Here is a 23,357-nt window from a genome sequence, read left to right on the forward strand (position 1 = left end):
CTGAAGCACGCGTACTAGTGCGGGATTTTCTAGCTGTGTTTCTGTGTTGAAGGTCCATTGGTGGCCTTGGGCTGCTTTTTTTGTTCGGGTTGTTGTCTCTTTGACATATTTCCCATTTCCATTCTCAATTTTATAACAAGTCTGTATATTTTTTCAGTTTTAACTTGAAAAATGTATAATAACTTAAATAATTCAAAACTTCAAAGAATACTAGACCAAATAATATCCTTTCCTAATGAAGTGTATCCGTACCTTGCCCTTGCAGTGTAACACCATACTGAACGTCAATTAAACCTTACTATTGAGTACTAACAACTTAAAAAGTCTACAGTTTTTAAAAGAAAATAGAGAAAACTTTGATAAATGCCCATACATGTTGGTCGTGTAAAAACTTCTAATGACAAAGCAAAATTTCATTGAACACTGCGTTTTTAGACCTTAAACACGACAGTTTCTATTCGACATATGTATTAACAACTTTTTCTTCACATGCATATTCCACTTCCATTGGAGTTTCAATCTGTTCGTTCAATCGTTGAAACATATACAGACCGTTAAAAATCAATGAGACGGAACAAAAAAATCAAGTCAATGTTATCATTTTAATCAATTTGTCGTGTTATAAAGCGCTACGAGTAATGCAAAAATTTATAACTTGAATATGTAGTGAAAAGAAAAAAAAAATACTGAACTCCGAGAAAAATTCAAAACGGAAAGTCCTTAACCAAATGGCAAATCAAAAGCTCAAACACATCAAACGAACAACTGTCATATTCCTGACTTGGTACAGGCATTTACTTGTGTAGAAAATGGCCGATTAAACCTGGTTTTAAAGCTAGTCAAACCTCTTACTTGTATGAAAGTTCTCTTTGATATGAAAAAAAAACAACAACATTGGAATAAAACAAAATAAGACGGCAACTGACACATCTTTTATTGTATGATTTGCAACATATTCGGTGAAAAGCTCATTAGAACTGTCATGTTTGTCAATATGAAAAATAAATCAAAATAAAGTTAATTTGCGGTTCGGTGTGAGCCATGGCTCCATGTTGAAGACCGTACTTTGAACTTTAATGGTTTACTTTTAAAAAATATGACTTCGATGAAGAGTTCAACTTGTCTCATTGGCACTCTTATAAAAAAAGAAGATGTGGTATGATTACCAATGAGACAACTCTCTTCAAGAGACCAAAATGACACAGAAATTAACAAGTATAGGTCACGGTACGGCCTTCAACAATGAGCAAAGCCCATACCGAATTGCAGCTATAAAAGAACCCGAAATGACAATGTAAAACAATTTAAAATAATCCAAACGAGAAAACTAACGGCCTTATTTATGTAGCATACCCCATCTTCTTGTATCTATTTAAAAAAAATAATTAAAGATCGATAAATAAAATTTTCGATAAAATAAGGGACAATTTAAAGTCAACAAAGGCTATATATAGCAAGGTGACTTATTAGTAACGAAAATTCAGCAATGAAAATTTTATTATTTTATTAAGGTGTCATTAGCTTCATTTTTCATATGTACAGAATAAACACAACTTCTTTATTTGAAATCAACATACTAGTAGTTAGAAATACTAAAAATAAAAACACTTAAACAATGAGGTCCGAAGACTGTAAATGGTATAAACGAGATATAAAAATAAATAGAGAGAGCAATCCACATTGATTGCATACGGAGCCAAAGGAGGAAGCTCTAATTAGAGTCATGCTTGTTTTTATAAAATTGTAGCAAATTAGCTTATAATGGTAAATAATTATTTCAATATAACGCTTTTATGAAGGTTTGAAAATTCAAATATAGATATGATGTTAAATCGTAAGTAGTGTTGAACTTCTTTTAAAGTAGTCAGACCATTAGAAGAAATAAAAACGTTTTTAGTCAGATCGTTGGAGGATAAAAACTTTTTTTTACTGAATGTGTTTGCATACATGTACATGTCATAACTAAACTTATGTGCTTGATATTCATATGATGAAGACCTAATCTTTCAAACAGTTTAATTAAGGTCTGGAGCTGGTATGTCAGTTAATGCTTGTAGTCCTTTTTTAATCTATGTATTATTGACATATTGTTTAGTTTCTTTTGTTACCTTTTCTGACACACATGTAGGACTTGGACTTCTCTTAAACTGAGTTTTACTGTGCGCATTGTTGTGTGTTTTTTTTTTCTAAATTGGCTAGAGATATAGGGGTAGTGTTGAGATCTATGAAAACATGTTTAACTCCGCCGCATTTTTGCGCCTGTCCCAAGGCAGGAGCCTCTGTCCTTTGTTAGTCTTGTATGATTTTTTTTATTTTAGTTTCTTGTGTATAGTTCGGAGTTTAGTATGACGTCCATAATGACTGAACTAGTATACATATTTGTTTAGAGGTCAGCTAAAGGACTCCTCCGGGTGCGGGAGTTTCTCGCTGTATGAAGACCGATTGGTGGCCTTTGGCTGTTGTCTGCTCTATGGTCGCGTTGTTGTCTCTTTGACACATTTCCATTCTTCATTTTCATTCCGTTTCCATTCTTAATTTTTTCTTATATATTAATTTGTGTATATTTCGAGTGAGAATGATTCAGCATTATAATGATTTTTGAGAGTGATTCAGCATTATAATAATTTTTGAGAGTGATTCAGCAATATAAGAGGCTCTGGATGGGGGATTACATAACAGAAAATAAATGGCGGAAAAAATAGTCTCTGAGGAAAATGGACCAATCAAAATGAAGAATAGAGAATAATAGGGTGCAAAAATATAAAGAGTAGATACAAACGTTTCTGTTTGTAATTATAAAACATGTAAGTAATTATTCACTGATGCTATTATATCTATATAATTATATAAATTCTATAAGCTGTACTGCTTCTGAATAAAAGACTATTATTAGAGAATAATGGGATGCAAAATATAAAGAATAGAGAATAATATAGTCCTAAAATAGAGAAAAATAGAATAAAATGACAGGAACAATATAGAATACAGAAATGAAGGACCCAACATCTAGACCCTCATATAATGATTTTAATATTTCACATTAAACTAAATTTGGAACTAGGAAGTTGGAATAAATTTTCTCCTACTTCGAATATAGTTGAAATATATTTAACTTTTTCAAACATTTCTTATAGATCTGATTTAATTTAATTTTCATCCTTTTTAAACATTTTCAATGACATGTATATTTAAATTTCAAGCAATTTGCAGTTATATAATACATAACTTTTTACACGAAACATATTAGGTTTATGATAATTTTGAACCGAAACGCATGATGATATTTCTTTTTCTAAAAACTGAATTTGGCAATTTTAATATAGAAACGCTAACTGAATAATTTATATGCATAGGTTTATGTGCATTCATAAGATTAACAGCCAGCACATGTTTCTTTGATACAAGTGTACTGATAAAGGAAACGTAGTGATAGATTTTTCATTAAATATGGAAAAGAAAGGGAAAAATAGGAAGATTCCAAAGAAAGGAAAGATCGGAACTGAAAAATCATTTGAAGGTATGCCTACAGTTTTCTCCGTTAAAATGTAACCCTATCTAATTCATGATACAATGAACGAATTTCAAAATTCAACTAATTGCAGAAGAAGGGTTATAAAATCTGGGATTTGGTCCAAAACAATGACATTTTTGACAATTAGTTTCAATTTGCATAAAATACAGATAAATGCACAATATCAAAAAATTAAATGAGTTTGAAAATATTCTATAATATTATGTACCTTTTTTCAATAATATGAATAAAATTGCTGATTGTTTGCAGATTTCCATCTTTGTTTATTAAAAACATTATGCAGAGACAAGAAACAACAGAATTATTTTAGAGAAGCTTTCTAATTAACATAATTCCACTAAATACAAAGTTATTTCTGTTCAAGATGTACTTAAACATTGATATTAAGGATGTACTTAGGTGAGGTTAGGTGAAAATTAATAAATTAAGAAGTTAAAATTGATACTATAAGCTGGTAGAGCATCAATTAAGGATAAAAATAAGATAAAAATATTGATAGGTCATGGACCTACTTTTCGAGATATTGAGATTTAAAATATGGCGGGAAAAGGCTGACTCGGACTTTTACCTTATATTTGCATTGGTATTATTAGGTCTCAAAACAAAAGAAAGAAAATTAAGAATCTTCTAAAATTTTGGTAAATGGCATTTCATGAGCTATTAAATTATATGAAAAAATAAATGGGTGTTATGGGCAAAATATTTTACATTGTATTGTATGGAAAAACACCAAGGAGTCCGAACATTTGACACAAATTCCAAAAACTCACCTAAGTACATCCTTAAACATGAAAATAAAGAACTTTTATATACAAATTTCGGTATGGTTAATGGCCATTACAACCCATTCTTTTTTTGATTTAAGAACGTTTTTCTTTAACTTAGGTCAACATGGGGTAAAATTCAGATCTAGTGTAGGAACCTATATATTTTGCAATATACAACCCGTAATGGCAACATCATTGAACAAAATCCATCATGTTAAATGATAATTCGCAATTCTGTATAATTAAGCACTCCATTATTTGTAGTTCTTTATCTTTTTAATCCTTTATTCTGTATATTTCCTCGGTTTTATAAATTCTGTAAACCCCATCCAGACCCTCAAATAGAATAAGTAAATTTATTCATCACATCATCATTTAGAACACGTAATTCTCCGAAGCAATATAGCATTCCTTTTTTTAAGATAAGGATTGCTTAATAATTTGAAAATTTGTTGTAGATACTGTCAGTGAATCAGACTTTGTGGAAGACGAATTAACAACAAATAAATTAGATGAACACAGAAAGGCGCTGTTGGGGTATGTTCGATTGCTAAGGTTTTGACATTAAAATCTTTAACATGACGTTTGCGATGCACGTACTACTTGTATGTAATTGTTAAATGTGTGGAAAATAAACCTGCACACAGTGTTGCTTTCGAATTGTTGTTTCATGTTGATAGAATAAACAAACAACTTTCCATAAACTACACAATAGACATATCTATCTCTGATTCAGATATCTATTGTACGTTCCAGATTTTGGGTCTTTAATGCTCTTCAACATCGTACTTTATTTTGCCTTTTTAAGATTTTTTTTATTTCAAGCGTTTTATTGTTAAGACAAATGTCTGGCGTACAAAATATTAATCTTGGCATCTTTCATGAGTTTACCTACAGGAATACAAAAACTGCTCTTCGCGTCTTTTGAATTGTAAAAAAAAAATGTACAAACACCTTCTTTTTTACAAAAGAAAATGATCATAAAAAATAATAAACAATTCCTGATTTATTATAAGTACATTTTTTATCTTGAAGAAAACATTACTAATATTAATAATCAATAGAAAGATAAATTTCATTTTTGAATAACAATTATATGGAAACTAGCATTTTAAGTGCTCTCGTGTGTTATACCAAAGGTGACAACTTGTAAAATCAGTGAAGATCAATTTTTTCAAAAATTTTCTTCTTGGAAATATTAATTGTATGGAAAATTGCATTGTTAGAGTTTTCTCTAAAATATGTATAAAAAATGAATGATCCAAAATAAATACATTTGATTTAGTTAGTGTCCTTCGACAGATCAAATATGTGTTCAGCGGGAAACAATCGAACAAAGTTATTTTTTACAGGGGCAAACATGGTCAGAAGGTTGAATGAACAAAAGAAATGTTTTCTACCAAAATTGATAGACAACTATTAACATTTTATAATGAAAATTACATGTATTATCGACTTTTATTGTTCTAAACATGCATGACATATTTGCCAATGGACGTTCAGCAACAAACAATCAATATTTGTTGTTGTTTTAAGTTTATATTTTTGAAAACAATTAACTGTTTACAGTGAAGTCTATAAACAAGGCAACTGAGGTAAACAATGTATTGCAAAATTTGTCTGTGCTGTTATGACTTCATTATGGAACATGACTTTCCTTAAATAAAATCTTACCATGCGTTTAATTGGATATCACTCTTTTTGTAAGATCAATAACTTAGGCGCATACGTGCCTTAAGGAAGCTGGTTTGTCATGTTTTGGATTTTTTGTCAGATTTTCGGAATTTTCTGGTTTTTTCAATTTGAATGCCTTGAAAACAATTGCCCGGTGACCCCCATTTTTCTTTTTATAAATCTTTTACATGTATAATGATAAGCCATCTGTAAAAGTCTTATAAAATTTTAATTACTTTTTAACAGTTTCAATTTGTCAATGATAAAGCTATGAAAAGTCAAGAGAGAATATTTTCCCGCCAAAATTTCACTGTCTAATATCTCGAAAACAAGCACGGTGACCTATATATTTTTTTTTGCTCTTTGGATTCCTTTTTTAATCCCCTGTCAATATAAATTAGTGTTTTAAAAAGTTAATTACTCTGAAACTGAGAAGTGAACTTCCTTAAATTACATGTACATGTTACTGGCAGATAATATAAATGTAACAATATCCCTTTAGGAATTTTGGAAAAGATATTTTAGAGGCCGCTGTTGATGTTTTGAGAGATGAATTTATGCAGATAGCCATCGAAGGAGGTCGATATGGTGCAAAACTTGCGTTACTTGGCAAAGATCTGGTTGAAAGTCATAAACAAGAAATCGAGAAAAAGGAAACCGAGCTTTTCGAATTAAAAAGAGAAAAGAGAGATCTAGAAAATGAACTACAAAGGGAAAAAGTAAAGAACGATAAATTAGAGGCGACCATCAAGCAAAAAGAAAGGGAAATCAAAAAGAGGCAGGATGAGTTGGATAAAATGAAAAGATTGATGAAAAAGAAAGAAAACGATTTAGCTTCCAAACAAAGGGCACATAATCAAAGAGAAGATGCACTTAAATCTGAGCTACAAAATTTGAAGACAAAATATAATGATTTGAGCGGTAAACATCTGGCAAAAAAAGCTTCTGGAAACATTGCAAAGGAAGAGCTCTCAAAACTACGTAAGCAAATAATAGAACTTGAGCAACAACTTGAACAAGCTAACGCAAAGAAAAAAGTAGGGAAATAGTAAGACAAATTTTATTTATTTTCAAAATAATATTTGCAGATACGACAGTAGCAAGCTCTTTGTTAAACAGCTTCCTTTTAACAATGTTACTGACATTTTCGCAGTAATTTGTTATCGTGTTTTTTGTATATGAAGAAACACAGTATTTATTTGTAGTCAGGTTTAAAACTTGATTATTGTAATTTTTGCTAGAAAAACAAAGGATATTAATTTTCCTGCAACTTTTTATTTACAACACATACATTTATATGTATCATTGTTATTTAGTTTAGTTTCTTTTGTTACCTATTCTGACATCGAACTCGGACTTCTTTACTGTGCGTATTGTTACGTGTGTTTGTTTTTTCTACGTATACTTTGGCTAGGGGTATAGAGAGAGGGTTGAGATCTAACAAAAATAATGCTTAACCCCGCCGCATGTTTGCGCCTGTCTCAAGTCAGAAGCCTCTGGCCTTTGTTAGTATTGTATGATTTTTAATTTTAGTTTCTTGTGTATATTTCGGAGTTCAGTATGACGTCAATTATCACTGAACGAGTATACATTTTTGATTAGGGGCCAGCTGAAGCACGCGTCTCCGCGTGTTGGAGTTTCTCGCAGCACTGAAGACTCATAGGTGGCCTTCGTCTGTTGTCTACTCTTTGGTCGGGTTGTCTCTTTGACACATTCCCCATTTCCATTCTCAGTTACCACAGTTTTTGGTGGGGTTCGTGTTGCTTAGTCTTTATTTTTTTTAATATTTTGTGTTTTGTAAACTATTGTTTGTCCGTTTCTTTTTTTTAGTCATTGCGTTGTCATTTTATTTTCGATTTATAATTTTGAATGTCGCTCCGGTATATTTCTCCCCTTTTTTTGTTTAGTTTAAAGGAGAACGAAAGAAAAGTTTGCAAATCCAAGATACACACCGTTACTTGCACACGACCTCTTGTAATTACACAATTAAAAATTCAAATACTACAGTCTAAGCCATTTGCTCTCTGGTGTAAAGTTCATCGACAATCCCACCACATCTTCTTATTTTTATACTAGCTTGATACCAGCTTTAGAACAAAACAAATAAGATTCATAAAATCTAAACAAGAATAGTAAAAAAATCTATTGAATTCTTTTATTAAATCTAAATCTCTTATGCACAATCTTTAGATGAAAATTATGTAATCGTAGAAATTCATTAGTAAAATACATGTAAATTGCATACCGGGTTATACATAAAATTGAGAATTGAAATGGGGAATGTGCCAAAAAGACAAAAACTCGACCAAAGAACAGACAACAGCCGAAGGGCACCAATGGGTCTCCAATGCAGCGAGAAGCGTACATGGATTAAAGAAAAAATATGTTTTATGACACATATATAATATGTGACTCTGAAGATGATGCTAACGAATTGTTAACTTGCATTTGTGATATCATGCAGTAATTATAATAGTGGAAACATGAAAAAGCAACTACATGAACCATTGACACTTATGTTCTCAGTACACAATAACATGTCGATACGGATGTCAAATGACAATCACGATTAAGGGGGATTATGTGTATACTGGTATCTTGGATTGTGAAATAGCAGTATGCAATCAGTGTAGTTCTTTGTGTAAATCTTCAAGTTCGGAGACGGATTGGCAATAAATGTTTTTTTTTTATTCAAATATAGATATAAAATGTTATTTATTGCATTATTTAGACTGTTTTCATATATACCAATTGTTTGCTTTAGTTTGAAAACAATTTTTAAACATACTATTAGCCGTATAAGGGGAGTTAACTACATGTATAGTAGTTACAATTTTATAATTGAAAATTAACGAAAATAAAATTTTACTTCGTTCGAAGAAACCATTTTGTCTTTTTATTTTTCTTAAATTATCGTCTTATACCTTTTTCTAACGTTCTATTTCGTAGATTTCTTTTTTATAAATAAAAAGTTAATGAACTGCAAAATTTGACTTGAAGCTTGAAAAATAGCACACTGACCCATACTTTCTGTTATGTGCATGGTTAAATAGACATTTACAATGTCATAGCATACTCTTTTTAATTTATTAAAATAAATGATAACACTTTATGGCAGTATTTTCGTGTTTTGATAGTTGCCTTACTGTGGAATATGTGGTTTACATGTATTTGTCAATTTAAAGGAATATTACTGTACATGCAGTTTTGTTCTCTATAATGCACAAAAGTTAAAATGAATTATTGTCCTAAAAAAAAGAATGAAATAATTGCCATGCTGTTCTTAGTCAAGAAATATTATATTTTGACAAAATGAATGGAAATGTGAAAATTCTGTAAATTTTATTTTTTCTACAAGGATTTTTTTTTTTTATTATTATATCAAATATTAATATTAGAATAAAATTTTAATGATGAACAATCGGATTTGTTTTCATATTCATTATCCAAGAGTTCATAGGAATACTTCATGAAAATTTAAACCAAACATATTTGAACTTGTGAAAGAGCATACAAGATCAAACAAAAGAACATAATCATAATAACTTACAAACTAATATACCTATTTACATCTTTTCGTTTTGAGTAATGAATTATAGATTGATTGCTAGCAATGTATATTTCATTTGTACGAGAGGAAACAAATATGTTAACAAGCATATGCAATTTTATCAAGAAATAAGAATGGAGTGTTTCTTTGTTTACTTTTTTCAACTCAGGAGCAAAAGCTATACGTAGACCTACACGTAAATGTATTTTTTTTTTTCTGTACACCAAGTAGGTGTAGGACACTTGTCACTATATGAATCTAAATCCAACGTCTCTTACAAGTCACCCTTGTCTGATTTGATCATTCCTCTGTGGCTCCTGTAAGACAAAAGAGAAATAATATGAAAATCTGTGTTGACATATTTAAAAAGTACATGTATACTAAAAACAAGAATGTGTCCCAAGTACACGGATGCCCTATCCGCACTATCATTTTCTATGTTCAGTGGAGCGTGAAAATGGGATAAAATCTCTAATTTGGCATTAAAATTAGGAAGATCATATCATAGGGAATTAGAAAGATCATATCATAGGGAACATGTTTACTAAGTTTAAAGTTGATTGGACTTCAACTTCATCAAAAACTACCTCGACCAAAAACTTTAACTCAAAGCGGGACAGACGAACGAACGGACGCACAGACCAGAAAAGACAGTGCCCATAAATGTAGCATAATAATTGGGCATTACAAGCAAGCAACACTTAGTTATTGACATAAAGAACAACAAATAAAGCAACAAACACACCTTTTTATATTTTTTGAAGCATGATAGTTCGCAATAATTCAACTAGTATTTTTTCGGTGAAAATGAGTTGCTTAAATTCTTCCTTTTAACAAAAATTGATTCTATTTTAAACAATATAACAAATAATGGTGTGTTAATTGCTTTTTGTTTTAACGAAAATTCACTTACATTGTATAATAGTATGATTAGGAAAATGATAAATTAGACGCATGCTATATATTTCCCAAAACAATGACTACACATGTACTGTATGGGTTTTGCTCGTCTTTGAAGACTGTACGGTGACCGGAAGTTGTTTACATCTTTGTCCGTTGGTCTTTGGGGAACTGTCTCATTAGCAATCATAAGCTCATTTTATTTTTTAATGTGACTCTTTTAGATTTAAACCATAATGCATGATCTGGTATTTAAAACGCTAATCTATTAAATATGATGTGTCAAAGTGCAGTTCTGGACCTATTCATTTAAAGTTGCAAAATAAAGTATTGATCGTGGAATTGAACAGTTCAGTCTACGTTTGTTGATTTTTACAGTTTACAACTTCCGGGCTTCATACAAAATGTACTTCGGTCAACGCTTTTACACCCCAATGAAGTTACAAAAAGAAGCATTCAATTCTTAAACAAATAACACCATCAATATGCATCCGAACCTACTTCAGGGAGCACGCATGCAGTATAAGTATTAAGCATGGTTCTCAGAATACATGCTATATAAAAACACACATACACCAACACCAGCATAACAATCTCGTATTCACTTCACTGTATCTTAATAAACAGCTATTCTTCCTTTTATTGAAATATATGTCAACTCATTTATTAAAACGTTAAATTCTGCGACAAAAATAGGCTATAATTCCTTACATTTCATTTGAAATATTTTATGTTAAGTTCACTCTAAATAAAATTTTTTATGAAGTTGCATTTTTTTATATGATAAATAGAAATGAAACGAAAAAATCAAGTTTCAATATACTTGAATATCGTGCAACAGACCAAATCTATACATTAACTTTACCACTCTTATAAAAAATTCTACGTATAATGTTTTAAACTTAATATATGTGAAAACTTTAAGGTAAATACTTTGTTATTGCATAACTAGTAATTTACAACCACCCATAGTGCGGACCTAAAGCATGAAACTATTTGAGGAATATGTTGAAAATACTTCACACTAACTCCAATATTATGATAATGAAAAAGTGCAATTAAGTATATAATACGATTTTGATTAAATATCCTGAACTGTACAAAATGAATTTAGAGTGCAACCTAAGAAAATGAAATGAAATTAAACCAGTACGCCTGCCACAAAAATTGAGGGTCATACAAGGTTGTTGACAATAAATTTATAATTATATTATTAAAACTAACTTGCTTTGCATAACGTTGGTTATTTTCCGTCCCCCATTTAGATTAAATCTTTAGAATTGCTACATAAGTTAAAATGAATCTTTCACTATTAAACGCCTTACTCAAATCCACGCACTACTTTAATTTAAACTTCTTCCTTTAAACTTACACCCTTTATGACCCTCCGCACAAAGATGTTCATTTAACTTACAGTCTGACATCTTTAAAATCATTCCTTGAAAATTCATGTACCGGTCCAAGAATATTTTCAGCATATTTAATTTGCCTAGAACATTAACAAACAAAGAAAATGGTCAAAGCGGTTGGTGACAGGCGTACACAAATGTAACAAGAACCTTTAGCTTATCGAGTACGTTACTACGGTAATGTTTGCAGCCGAAAAAAAAAAATATAAACATTTTCTGAAATAACTTTTTAAAAAAAGAATGTCTTTTCAAATTTAATTATAGAAAAATGATTGTTTTGGAGATTCAACCATTCTGAAAATAAAAATTTCTAGTAGACATTTTTTTTCTGGTTTGTTAATATGACAGGTTTTAAAAGAAATAAATGTTCAACTTTTTGATAAAATATTATTCACGTATGAAACAGTTATGAGAAGTAAACACTTTAAAATTGTCTAGAGTTGAGTTTGGAATGTACACATGTACGTTTTATACAATGATACGCACTATGCAACTTTTTGTTGCACTACATTGCCTACGAAAACACAAGAGATATGACAAAATATGAAGGGAAGGTAACAACGTGAAAATCAGAAAATGTTTTTTGAAAAAGGCAATCCACAAAGTGACGTTTTGTAAACTTTTTAAATTACTTTATATCATTATTTATCTATCTTAAATTGAAATTGATTAATTTACATAGTAGTTAATATTGACCCGGGCAGGCGAATTATATTGGGTAATATAAATTATAATAATCCAACCAATAAACAATTTTTTTTCAAGTTTATTTACAGTTGAGTGAATCTATTCTATTTCTGACCATATTACTAATGCAAATCAAAAGTGCAGTGCCAGCATATTTCTATAAATTAATTCTGAGGTGGCATTTCATTGAGCTTGATTACCTTATTAATATCACGGTAACGTTGTAAAATATGGTTTAATATTAATAAAAGAAATAAAAATTAGGAGAGATTTATAATAACATATTTGACCGAAATGTACTGATGTAGAAGTTTACGAAGTTTGTCAAATCAGGAATTGCTTTTTATCGACCAGGTTTTAATTTTAAATGACAACATAGAAATGATCTCTTGCATATCAGAATTAATATTTTTAGTGGCACACTGAGAATTAATGTATAGAAATCAGATTAATTTGATTATTTATATACCGTTGGTGAGCTATGTAATGATGGTGCTTGTGAGCAGGTAATTTCACTGGAAAGGGACGAGGTTGCTCGAGCGTAGGTTCTGATCCATTATATCTGGGGGAGCGATTCTTCGGTACAAACCTATCCACAAGTTGTTTTTTCAGCATTTCTTTCTCGTGTTTTTCTCTGTCCAGTTCATTCGCCATCCGGCTCAGTTTGTTAGACGCAGCATCCATTCTAGTTTCGAATATTTTTGATTTGGTGGTATCAGATATTTCACTGCTAGCTTTCAAATCCTTTAATGCAATCTCTGGGCTTGAAAACATTTTAATACATTGATTCAGTAGGACACTAGAGTTCCCTTGGTCCGCTGCTTTAATGCACTTCAGTAATATTTCTGGTGTATTATCTCTTCTATTCTTGTGAGTCGGTGGTCCTTTTGATGCTCTGTTGACCATTGGTGTTTTCTTCAAAACATTCACAAGCAACCTTTCACAACGATCTTTCAAAGCCGCCATTTGAAATTCATCCGCTAAAGGAAGCAATCGAAGCGCCATCTTGTCTACAAAAAAAAAAAGAAATTTCAAGAGTTGATTTATGTATCAATTGAAATAAAGAATGGAAATGAAGTGTTTCAAAGAGACAACAACCCGATCAAAAAGTTAAAAAAAAAAACCCAAAAAAACATGCACTGGCCACCAATGGTTCTTCAACACAGCGAGAAAATCTCGTACCCAGAGGCTGACTTCAGCTGGCCCCTAAACAATAATGTTTATAATTTAATTATGTAATAATTCAATTTATTTCTTCCTTTGTCTTTTCAGAGAAACAATTTCTTACAATTTCAAATAAATGAATCTATTAGAACTAATGTAAATCAATAAGAAACATTATAACTTACCGTTCAATTCACGGCAAACCCCAGGATGGAAAAATGCGAACATTTCCACAAAATCAGCATAATTCTTATCGGCAATTTTAAGCTCCGCTTTTGCCTTCTTTTCTGATAGTGCTGCGCTGTGTGCTGAATTTAGCAATTTAGTGAAGTATGGAGAGGCATATCCTAGTAACGATCTATGTATATAAAGTTTTTTCCCTTCAACCACAAGAATTGTATCCGTATAAGAATCTTCCTTCAGAAATGGGAGGTTGTGTTGATCTCTTGACGTTTCTAAAGTGGAAGAACTCTTACTATGACTAGAACTTCTAGAATCTGTTACTGGTAGAAAACCGGCCATATTTAAAACGTTAACAGTATGGGTCCTTAAGTTCCGATCACTACGAAAAAAAAATCTTAATGTTTTGTAAATGTTTTGTTAAATTTGGGGTGTAAAACGGGAAAATTTATATCTACACCAACATACCAGTTGTAATATAATCTGTTATGAAAGTGTGGAAACCGTACATTTATAATTTTTCATGAAATTTTCGGGGTAAAAAAAGAATAAAAGAAAAAGAAAAATCTGTAAAATTACCAAGATTGTCTACGCATACAATTTAAAATATTCTGTAAATTTCATTTTGTGTTTAAATAATAAAAGTAACCTATAGGTTCCTTGCATGACCATTTGATGGATCAATGAATATACGTTTGACTCTCATAGGGGATAGAATTTCACTGTTTTAAATACAAATATCTAGTTCGTTCTTTTAAAAGACAAAGAAAGTGATTCATTATATTTAAAACAAAAGAAAAGATTTTAAATTAGATAGAGTTATTATGTATTGTTAGTTTTATTTATTTTATATTGTGACTTATTGAATAAAACTTCAACTTCATAAATAGTTTAAGTGTCAACAAATACAATACACATGACTGAGTCGCTGAATGGAATTTATCTAAATTTACTGTAAAAATTGTAAACATGATGAAATGTTGTTTTCATATCAAAATGTATGTCCACTATAGAGTAGCTATACAAAGTTTAGATCTACGTAGTAGCTTATATTCAGAATTAAGTGGTCTACAAGTTTATACGGAATTTGATTCAGTAATTGTTGGTATTTCATACGTCACGTTCAGCTATCATGGCTATATTAGATCAACCAGTTTTTAGAAGGTTGATCAATGATGGTCATAGTACCCGGGGACAAGCGCCTTCGATATGGACACTGGTAATCATAGTTGATTATGATAGGAGTAATACTCCCTCCATAATCAAATGATTGTTGATGTTCAACGCCACTTGCAGCAGCACTTGGAATTCGTCTATCTCATAGGGTCCAGTTTTATTGGTGAAGGATACCGATATACCAGGAGAGAACAACCGACTTTTGACAGGAATAAATATTTTGACATTTACCTTTATGCATATAGATAAAAGAGTATGATGTACATACATTGTACTGAATTGATTTTTAAGAAACAGCAAATACATGTAGAACAAAATCATACTTTAAGGTACAAAATATACACCAACGCTGTAAAGTTTAAAACAATAGCCAACACGAAAGCAATAAACATGCATAAAACGCGGTAAAATTATACCACTCCAAGAAGTTGACAGTTTTTGAAAATATGATTCAATTTGAAGAACATAATACTCCAATTCGACAGTAAGTGTGTAAAAACTAAATTCTAAAACAAAATAGAAAACAGAGGGGATGCGGTACAATGAATCAAATATCATCCAGAATTAACTTGAAGTGGCAGTGAGCAATCAAAGGCCAACTTCAACAATGAAAAAAAAATCCCTACGGTTTAATTGGCTATCAGATGTCCCGACATGAACAATGTAAAACAATTCAAATGACAAAACTACCTGCCTATGGATATCAAAATAATACACCAATAACGAATATGCCAAAGTGTGGCCCGTCAAATAAACAAAATATTCAACTACGGCGGAGTGGGGAAAGCTGTTTTAATAAGTATAGCTTGATGTTTGAAACAGGATTAACCGATTACAGTGATTCAATCAACCTTATACATGTAAGTAGATTATCCTGGATTGATTGATTATTGGTGGCTTAACGTCCAGTTAGAAATATTTCATGCCTTTTCACGACGAGAACAAGTTAATAATAAATGTAAAAGGAAGGTAGAGTTATATGGGCCGTCCGAAATAAAGGTTAAGGAAATTTGGACTTCCATTCGAAAATGAGGGTTAATGAGATAGGGATTTATTTTTACAGTACATCATACGTATCGCATACGAAACCCTCAAATATTTATTGCAAGTGTTCTTTACGTACAAGAAGCGTGACACTATTCACACGAGTCATCGGATGGTACGTCTCCATTGTAAACGGGCGTGGCTGTGTACTTTTCATCCCATTCAGCTGAACCTCAACTTTCTCCTTTAGCAGGGGTTTTACTTCCGGTCGGAAGAAGACATAAGTTACCATATTCATATTCCCTAATCACTCAGGGGATATCAAAGGTATATGTATTTATTTAATGGTTTACTTATGTAAATTATGACTTGGATGAAGAGTTGTATTATTGGCAATCATACCACATCTTCCTATATCTATATATTATGTTTTTTTTTTCATTTAATTAAAAACACAGAATCGATTCTGAAGTCGAAATAAAAGAAATAATCATATTCGTAGTAACCACAGTAAATCTGATTTACCAAGAGTGTTACTGCAGTTGCAGATTTATCAGCAAGTAAAAGTAAATAGACTGATTTGAATTATTGTAATGGAATATTATATAATTTGTTTTCCTATTTGCATTGAAGTTTCGTCTCGATAGGAGGTTAGCAATTTCATTTAAATTGTTTTTAAGATTTTTACTCGTGAATGACAAAGTATTGTGACAACAACTACAAAAGGCTGACCTACACACACACACATATATATATATATATATATATGGTGATGTTGACTTCTTCCATACGTGAGAAAAATATATATTCATAAATGAAGATGTTGACTACTATCATATGCAAGTAAAATATATAAATAAGGAGATGTAGTACGATTCACAATGAGACAACTGTCCATAGACGAGAGACAAAGGTGTGAACATTTTACAAACTATATACAGCTTTCAGTACTGGGAAAACAACGACATATATTACGGCAATCTTTAAAGGCCAAGGATAAAAAAAACGTAAAACTATTCTAGAAATAAACTCAATGTCTTTATATTATGTTTACTACAACAATGATAGAAAAAAAAAACATATGGCAGGGACCACATTGAAGTTTGTATTTGTTTTCGTAGTGACGAGGTGTAATACTAGCGGAAATTTTAATTTGAGACGTTGTCCAGACCTGATAATTGTTGTTATAAAGAACGTTATTCTACACAATGTCATACTTATATAAACAGAGTTCTATAGTTTTAGACCATCCACCTTCTTGTCAAATAAATTGACTAAAATTCTATCCGCAGTGAAAGATCTAGATGGTCTTCATACATACTGTGAAACTGTTTACTCGCGTAGTGGTATTAACCATATATGGATTCTTGAAAATTCCAAAGAACTTCTGGATAATTTTAAATCTCGGTCCTTTTCTGAAATTAGTTCTATCAAAACTTCAGATTTTTCAAACCTGTATACATGTACCACCATTCCCCATGTGAAATTGAAAAATCGCTTAAAAGAAATAGTCCACCATGTTTTTCAACATACAAATGGTAGCATAGATACTCTTTAAAATGTATTACTTTGGGATAATTTATCATAAGGCATATTAGTGAACAAAAGCGAAAAACATGCTTCACAGAGAAACAAGTGATCAGTATGCTGGAGTTTCTTATCGACAACATATTTGTAAAATTTGAAGGTAGACTTTTTCAACAAATTGTCGGCATTCCTATGGGAACGAGCTGTGCGCCTCTCCTTGCCGATCTCTTCTTATTTTCATATGAATCGGAGTTCCTTCAGATATTTGTGAAAAAACAAGAAGACCAAAGAAGCCAGATTATTTAATTTCACCTTCAGATATATTCTTTCCATTAACAATACAAACTTTTCTGATTGGGTTCCATTAATATATCCACCAGAAGAAATTAAAAAAAAAAAACAAAAAAAACAACAGACACGGTTTCCTCCGTCACCATTTTTAGATTTATACCTCGATTTTGACATACACAGTCATCTCAGTATCAAAAACTATGAGAAGCGAGACGACTTCAATTTTGAAATTATCAATTTCCCCCACTTTAGTAGCAATACATGTATACCAACTTCACCTTCATATGGGATATACATTTCCCAACTTGTTCGATATTCCAGAGCTTGAAGCTCATATTTAGACTTTGTAAAACGCCACCAGTGCTTGAGAAGAAAGTTGATGAACCAGGGATACGTCAAAGAACGTCTCGTCCTTTTTCTAAAAAAGTTCATCGGAAGATACCAAGACCTTGTTGATAAATATTCCGTATCAACTTCACAAATAATACATGATGGTCTTGGTGTATATATTCTGTGTACTGACGCTGCTTATCATCTTAATAACATGTGATATTGTACTTTTATTGTATTTTTTCTATTATTACAAGTAAGTTATAAAACCAAGTGATGAAGTTGAAATCACTCCTATGAAAATTTTACTAACGCAATCTCGAGTTACTATGGGAAAAGTATATTTGTTTCACAGATGACCAAGGATATGGTCTGTCTTCTTTTCCTCGAATGTGACTTATCAAATTATATTTATCCCAAGGTTTGATCGATAAGATCGGTGCCACATTAGAGCAGGACCTGCTACATCTTCCAGAGCTAATGAGATTATCTTCAATTTTTGATGGGGTTTATGTTGATTAGTCTTTGTTGATGGGATTTATGTTGCTTAGTGTTTAGTTTTCTGTGTTGTGTTTGTATGTTGTTGTTTGTCTTTGTCTTTTCGGTTTTTTTTTGCCATGGCGTTATCAAGTATATTTTCTACTTATGCGTTTGAATTTCTCTTTTGGTATAATTTGCCTTTCTTGTATTATACAGAACTCGGTAGATATAGCAAAATTGATAGCAGCTTATTGATGGGCTTATATAATGTGTGTGTCAAATTTTGAAGACGAATAACATTTATTCTAGTATGAAAGAAAAATTCCACAACAAAAAAATTTCAAATGAGACCACAAACTTTTAAATAAGAACAGCCATTGTTGGTTATATCAGAGAGGTGAAGAATATAGGGAAATGTTAGTATCTTCCATAAAAAACACTTGTTACGTCGTAACTACAATCCCCTTCCCTTTCATGAATATAACATACCGAAGTAGACTACTTACCGGATTTGTTATCACATAAGCAACACGACGGGTGCCACATGTGGAGCAGGATCTGCTTACCCTTCCGGAGCACCTGAGATCACCAGTAGTTTTTTGGTGGGGTTCGTGTTGTTTATTCTTTAGATTTCTATGTTGTGTCATGTGTGCTGTTGTTTGTTTGGCTTTTTCATCTTAGCCATGGCGTTGTCAGTTTGTTTTAGATTTACCAGTTTGAAGGTCCTTTTGGTATCTTTCGTCCCCTTTTGTTAGGTAGATTAGCAGTTTTGAATGATCTCTTTCGTGGTGATTTGATATTGTTTGTACAAATTATTAAGTTTACCAGTGCTGTATTGTGCTGTGAATTTTGCTTGATATATTGAAGCTATATTGGACAGACATGAAAAGATTTTTTTCTTTTAATAAAAACATTTTTTTTTTATTATTATTTTCATGAATTAAAAATTAAAAATATTAAGATCAAAGACAGATACTCGTTATTTTCAAATGAAGTAAACAAAGTTTAACTACAAATCTATAAAAAATGTGAATGCAATAAAATGGGTTTATATATGGAGAGAAAAAAATAAACTTTATGTAAAACTGACATATAGCTAAAATTTAGAATTAAAAATTCTTAAATGTTTACATCACTTCTTTGAACATTTAAATGATCTGAATAAATCATGTAATATTTTTTCTAATTGTGTTTTTCTTTTCTTCGTTGTTTAGATTTCCTTTTCCATCATCTTTAACATCTTCATCTCTCTTCTCCATACGTGAGAAAAATATATATTCAGAAATGAAGATGTTGACTACTATCATATGCAAGTAAAATATATAAATAAGGAGATGTGGTACGATTCACAATGAGACAACTGTCCATAGACGACAGACAAAGGTGTGAACATTTTACAAACTCTATATAGCTTTCAGTACTGGGAAAACAACAACATATATTACGGTAATTTTTAAAGGTCATGGATTAAAAAAAACGTAAAACTATTCTAAAAACGTCTTTATTTTATGTTTAATACAATAATGAGAGAAAAAAAAAACATATGACAGGGACCACATTGAAGTTTGTATTTGTTTTCGTAGTAACGAGGTGTAATATCTAGCGGAAATTTTAATCTGAGACTTTTTCCAGAACTGATAATTGTTGTTACAAACAACGTTATTCTACACAATGTCATACTTATATAAACAGAGTTCTATAGTGTGAGACCATCCACCTTCTTGTCAAATAAATTGACTAAAATTCTACCCGCAGTGAAAGATCTAGAGGGTCTTCCTAAATACTGTGAAACTGTTTACTCGCATAGTGGTATTAACCATAATATGGATTCTTGAAAATTCCAAAGAACTTCTGGATAATTTTAAATCTCGGTTCTTTTCTGAAATTAGTTCTATCAAAACTTTAGATTTTTCAAACCTGTATACATGTACCACCATTCCCCATGCGAAATTGAAAAATCGCTTAAAAGAAAAAGTCCACAATGTTTTTCAACATACAAATGGTAGCATAGTTACTCTTTAAAATGTATTACTTTGGAATAATTTATCATAAGGCATATTAGTGAACAAAAGGGAAAAACATGCTACACAGAGGAACAAGTGATCAGTATGCTGGAGTTTCTTATCGACAACATATTTGTTGAATTTGGAGGTAGACTTTTTCAACAAATTGTCGGCATTCCTATGTGAACGAGCTGTGCGCCTCTCCTTGCCGATCTCTTCTTATTTTCATATGAATCGGAGTTCCTTCAGACACTTGTCAAAAAACAAGAAGACCAAAGAAGCCAGATTATTTAATTTCACCTTCAGATATATTCTTTCCATTAACAATACAAACTTTTCTGATTGGGTTCCATTAATATATCCACCAGAAGAAATTAAAAAAAAAAAACCAACAGACACGGGTTCATCCGTCTCATTTTTAGATTTATACCTCGATTTTGACATACACAGTCATCTCAGTATCAAAAACTATGACAAACGAGACGATTTTAATTTTGAAATTATCAATTTCCCCCACCTTAGTAGCAATGCATGTATACCAACTTCACCTTTATATGGGATATACATTTTCCAACTTGTTCGATACTCCAGAGCTTGAAGCTCATATTTAGACTTTGTAAAACGCAACCAGTGCCTGAGAAGAAAGTTGATGAACCCGGGATACGTCAAAAAACGTTTCGTCCTTTTTCTAAAAAAACGTTCAACGGAAGATACCAAGACCTATTTGATAAATATTCCGTATCAACTTCACAAATAATACATGATGGTCTTGGTGTATATATTCTGTGTACTGACGCTGTTTATCATCTTAATGACATGTGATATTGTTCTTTTATTTATCTTTTTTTCTATTATTACAAGTAAGTTATAAAACCAAGTGATGAAGTGGAAATCACTCCTATGAAAATTTTACGGACCCAATCTCGAGTTGCTTGGCAGTAATGGGAATAGAATATTTGTTTCACAGATGACCAAGGATATGGTCTGTCTTCTTTTCCTCGAATGTGACTTATCGAATTATATGTATCGCAAGGTTTGATCAATAAGATCGGTACCACATTAGAGCAGGACCTGCTACCTCTTCCAGAGCTAATGAGATCATCTTCAGTTTTTGATGGGGTCTATGTTGATTAGTCTTAATTTATGGGATTTATGTTGCTTAGTGTTTAGTTTTCTGTGTTGTGTTTGTATGTTGTTGTTTGTCTTTGCGTTTTTTTTTGGCCATGGCGTTATCAAGTATATTTTCGACTAATGCGTTTAAGTTTCTCTTAGTATAATTTGCCTTTCTTGTATTATACAGAGTTCGGTAGATATAGCAAAATTGATAGCAGCTTATATAATATGTGTGTCACACTTTGAAGACGAATAACATTTATTCTAGTATGAAAGAAAATTCCACAACAAATTAATTTCACAAGAGACCACAAACTTTCAAATAAGAACAGCTATTGTTGGTTATATCAGAGGAGTGAATAATATAGGGAAATGTTAGTATCTTCCATAAAAAACACTTGCTACGGCAGGTTAGCCGTTTTGAATGATCTCTGTCGTGGTGATTTGATATTATTTGTACAAATTATTAAGTTTACCAGTGCTGTATTGTGCTGTGAATTTTGCTTGATATATTGAAGCTATATTGGACAGCTATATTGGACACGACTTGAAAAGATTTTTTTTTTAATGAAACATTTTTTTTTTTATTATTTTCATGAATTAAAAATTAAAAATATTAAGATCAAAGACAGATACTTGTTATTTGCAAATGAAGTAAACAAAGTTTAACTACAAATCTATAAAAAATGCGAATGCAACATAAAATGGGTTTATATATGGAGAGAAAAAAATAAACTTTATATAAAACTGACATATAACTAAAATTTAGAACTACAAATTCTTAAATGTTTACATCACTTCTTTGCACATTTAAATTATCTGAATAAATCATGTAATATTTTTCCAATTATGTTTTTCTTTTCTTCGTTGTTTAGATTTCCTTTTCCATCATCTTTAAAATCTTCATCACTCTTCTTCATGGCAATGTCTATGTGTTCAATAACTACCGGCATTTTTATCACGTGGCTGTCGTTTTTTTACTTTTGATCCTTCTTTCTTCTTCATTTCTGAATAAGATTGATATAGAATTTTAAAAAAGACATACATCTACGGGAGTGCGTAAATTTTCATACCTATACAGTAATAAAAAACAGATATTTTATTCTCAAATCAATACTATATAGATAGAACTTGACAAAACCAGATAGAAAAGTATATTTAAAACAATTTAACATTTTGAATAACCATATCAGAAAACAATCGAAGTATAATAATTAGTAGGTTGCAGTAAATACCTTTCTCTAATTTCTTTCTATCTTTCATTTCGTTCTTTTCAATTCTTGCTCGTTCATTTTGTTCCCTTTTCAGTTTCTTTTTGTTTTTCTTTACTCCTTTTTCAAGCTGTCTCTTGCTTTCCTTTTTGTATTTTTTCATACTCCTATTGGCTATCTTTAAGTATTTCTTAAAGATCATTTCTTCTTCCTTTACCCTTTTCTTCTCCAATTTTGTTTGTTTTTTCGTCTAGAGAGTTTCTCCTTTTTCAATCTGTTCATTTTGTTTTTGTCATATACTCGGCTGAATTGTTTCGTGAAATGAAATAATTTTATAGTCACACGTTGTATCGTACAGCGTATCTTTATTTGTCTAATT

General features: G+C 31.1%; 2 protein-coding genes across 3 annotated transcripts; one reads left to right on the top strand and one right to left on the bottom strand.

The window, feature by feature from the left end:
* Window positions 1-3,379: 3,379 nt before the first annotated feature.
* LOC143082805 (uncharacterized) lies at window positions 3,380-8,078 on the top strand. Its single transcript, XM_076258660.1, has 3 exons — window positions 3,380-3,517; window positions 4,758-4,836; window positions 6,476-8,078. The coding sequence occupies exons 1-3, from the start codon at window positions 3,448-3,450 to the stop codon at window positions 7,020-7,022; spliced, it is 696 nt and encodes a 231-aa protein (XP_076114775.1). The 5' UTR covers window positions 3,380-3,447; the 3' UTR covers window positions 7,023-8,078.
* A 36-nt stretch (window positions 8,079-8,114) lies between these two features.
* LOC143082788 (uncharacterized) lies at window positions 8,115-14,246 on the bottom strand. 2 transcript variants are annotated; one of them, XM_076258645.1, is made up of 4 exons: window positions 13,869-14,246; window positions 12,989-13,529; window positions 11,838-11,912; window positions 8,115-9,840 (listed from the first exon to the last, which is right to left on the bottom strand). In XM_076258645.1, exons 1-4 carry the CDS (start codon window positions 14,203-14,205, stop codon window positions 9,798-9,800), a joined length of 996 nt encoding a protein of 331 aa, XP_076114760.1. In that variant the 5' UTR covers window positions 14,206-14,246; the 3' UTR covers window positions 8,115-9,797. The 2 variants fall into 2 exon arrangements, with proteins under 2 accessions (XP_076114760.1, XP_076114768.1); XM_076258653.1 differs by lacking the exon at window positions 11,838-11,912 and having other exon boundaries at window positions 13,869-14,243.
* Between the last annotated feature and the right edge of the window lie 9,111 nt (window positions 14,247-23,357).

The sequence above is a fragment of the Mytilus galloprovincialis genome, chromosome 1 (genome assembly GCF_965363235.1).
Source record: "Mytilus galloprovincialis chromosome 1, xbMytGall1.hap1.1, whole genome shotgun sequence".
In the NCBI taxonomy this organism is placed as follows: domain Eukaryota; kingdom Metazoa; phylum Mollusca; class Bivalvia; order Mytilida; family Mytilidae; genus Mytilus; species Mytilus galloprovincialis.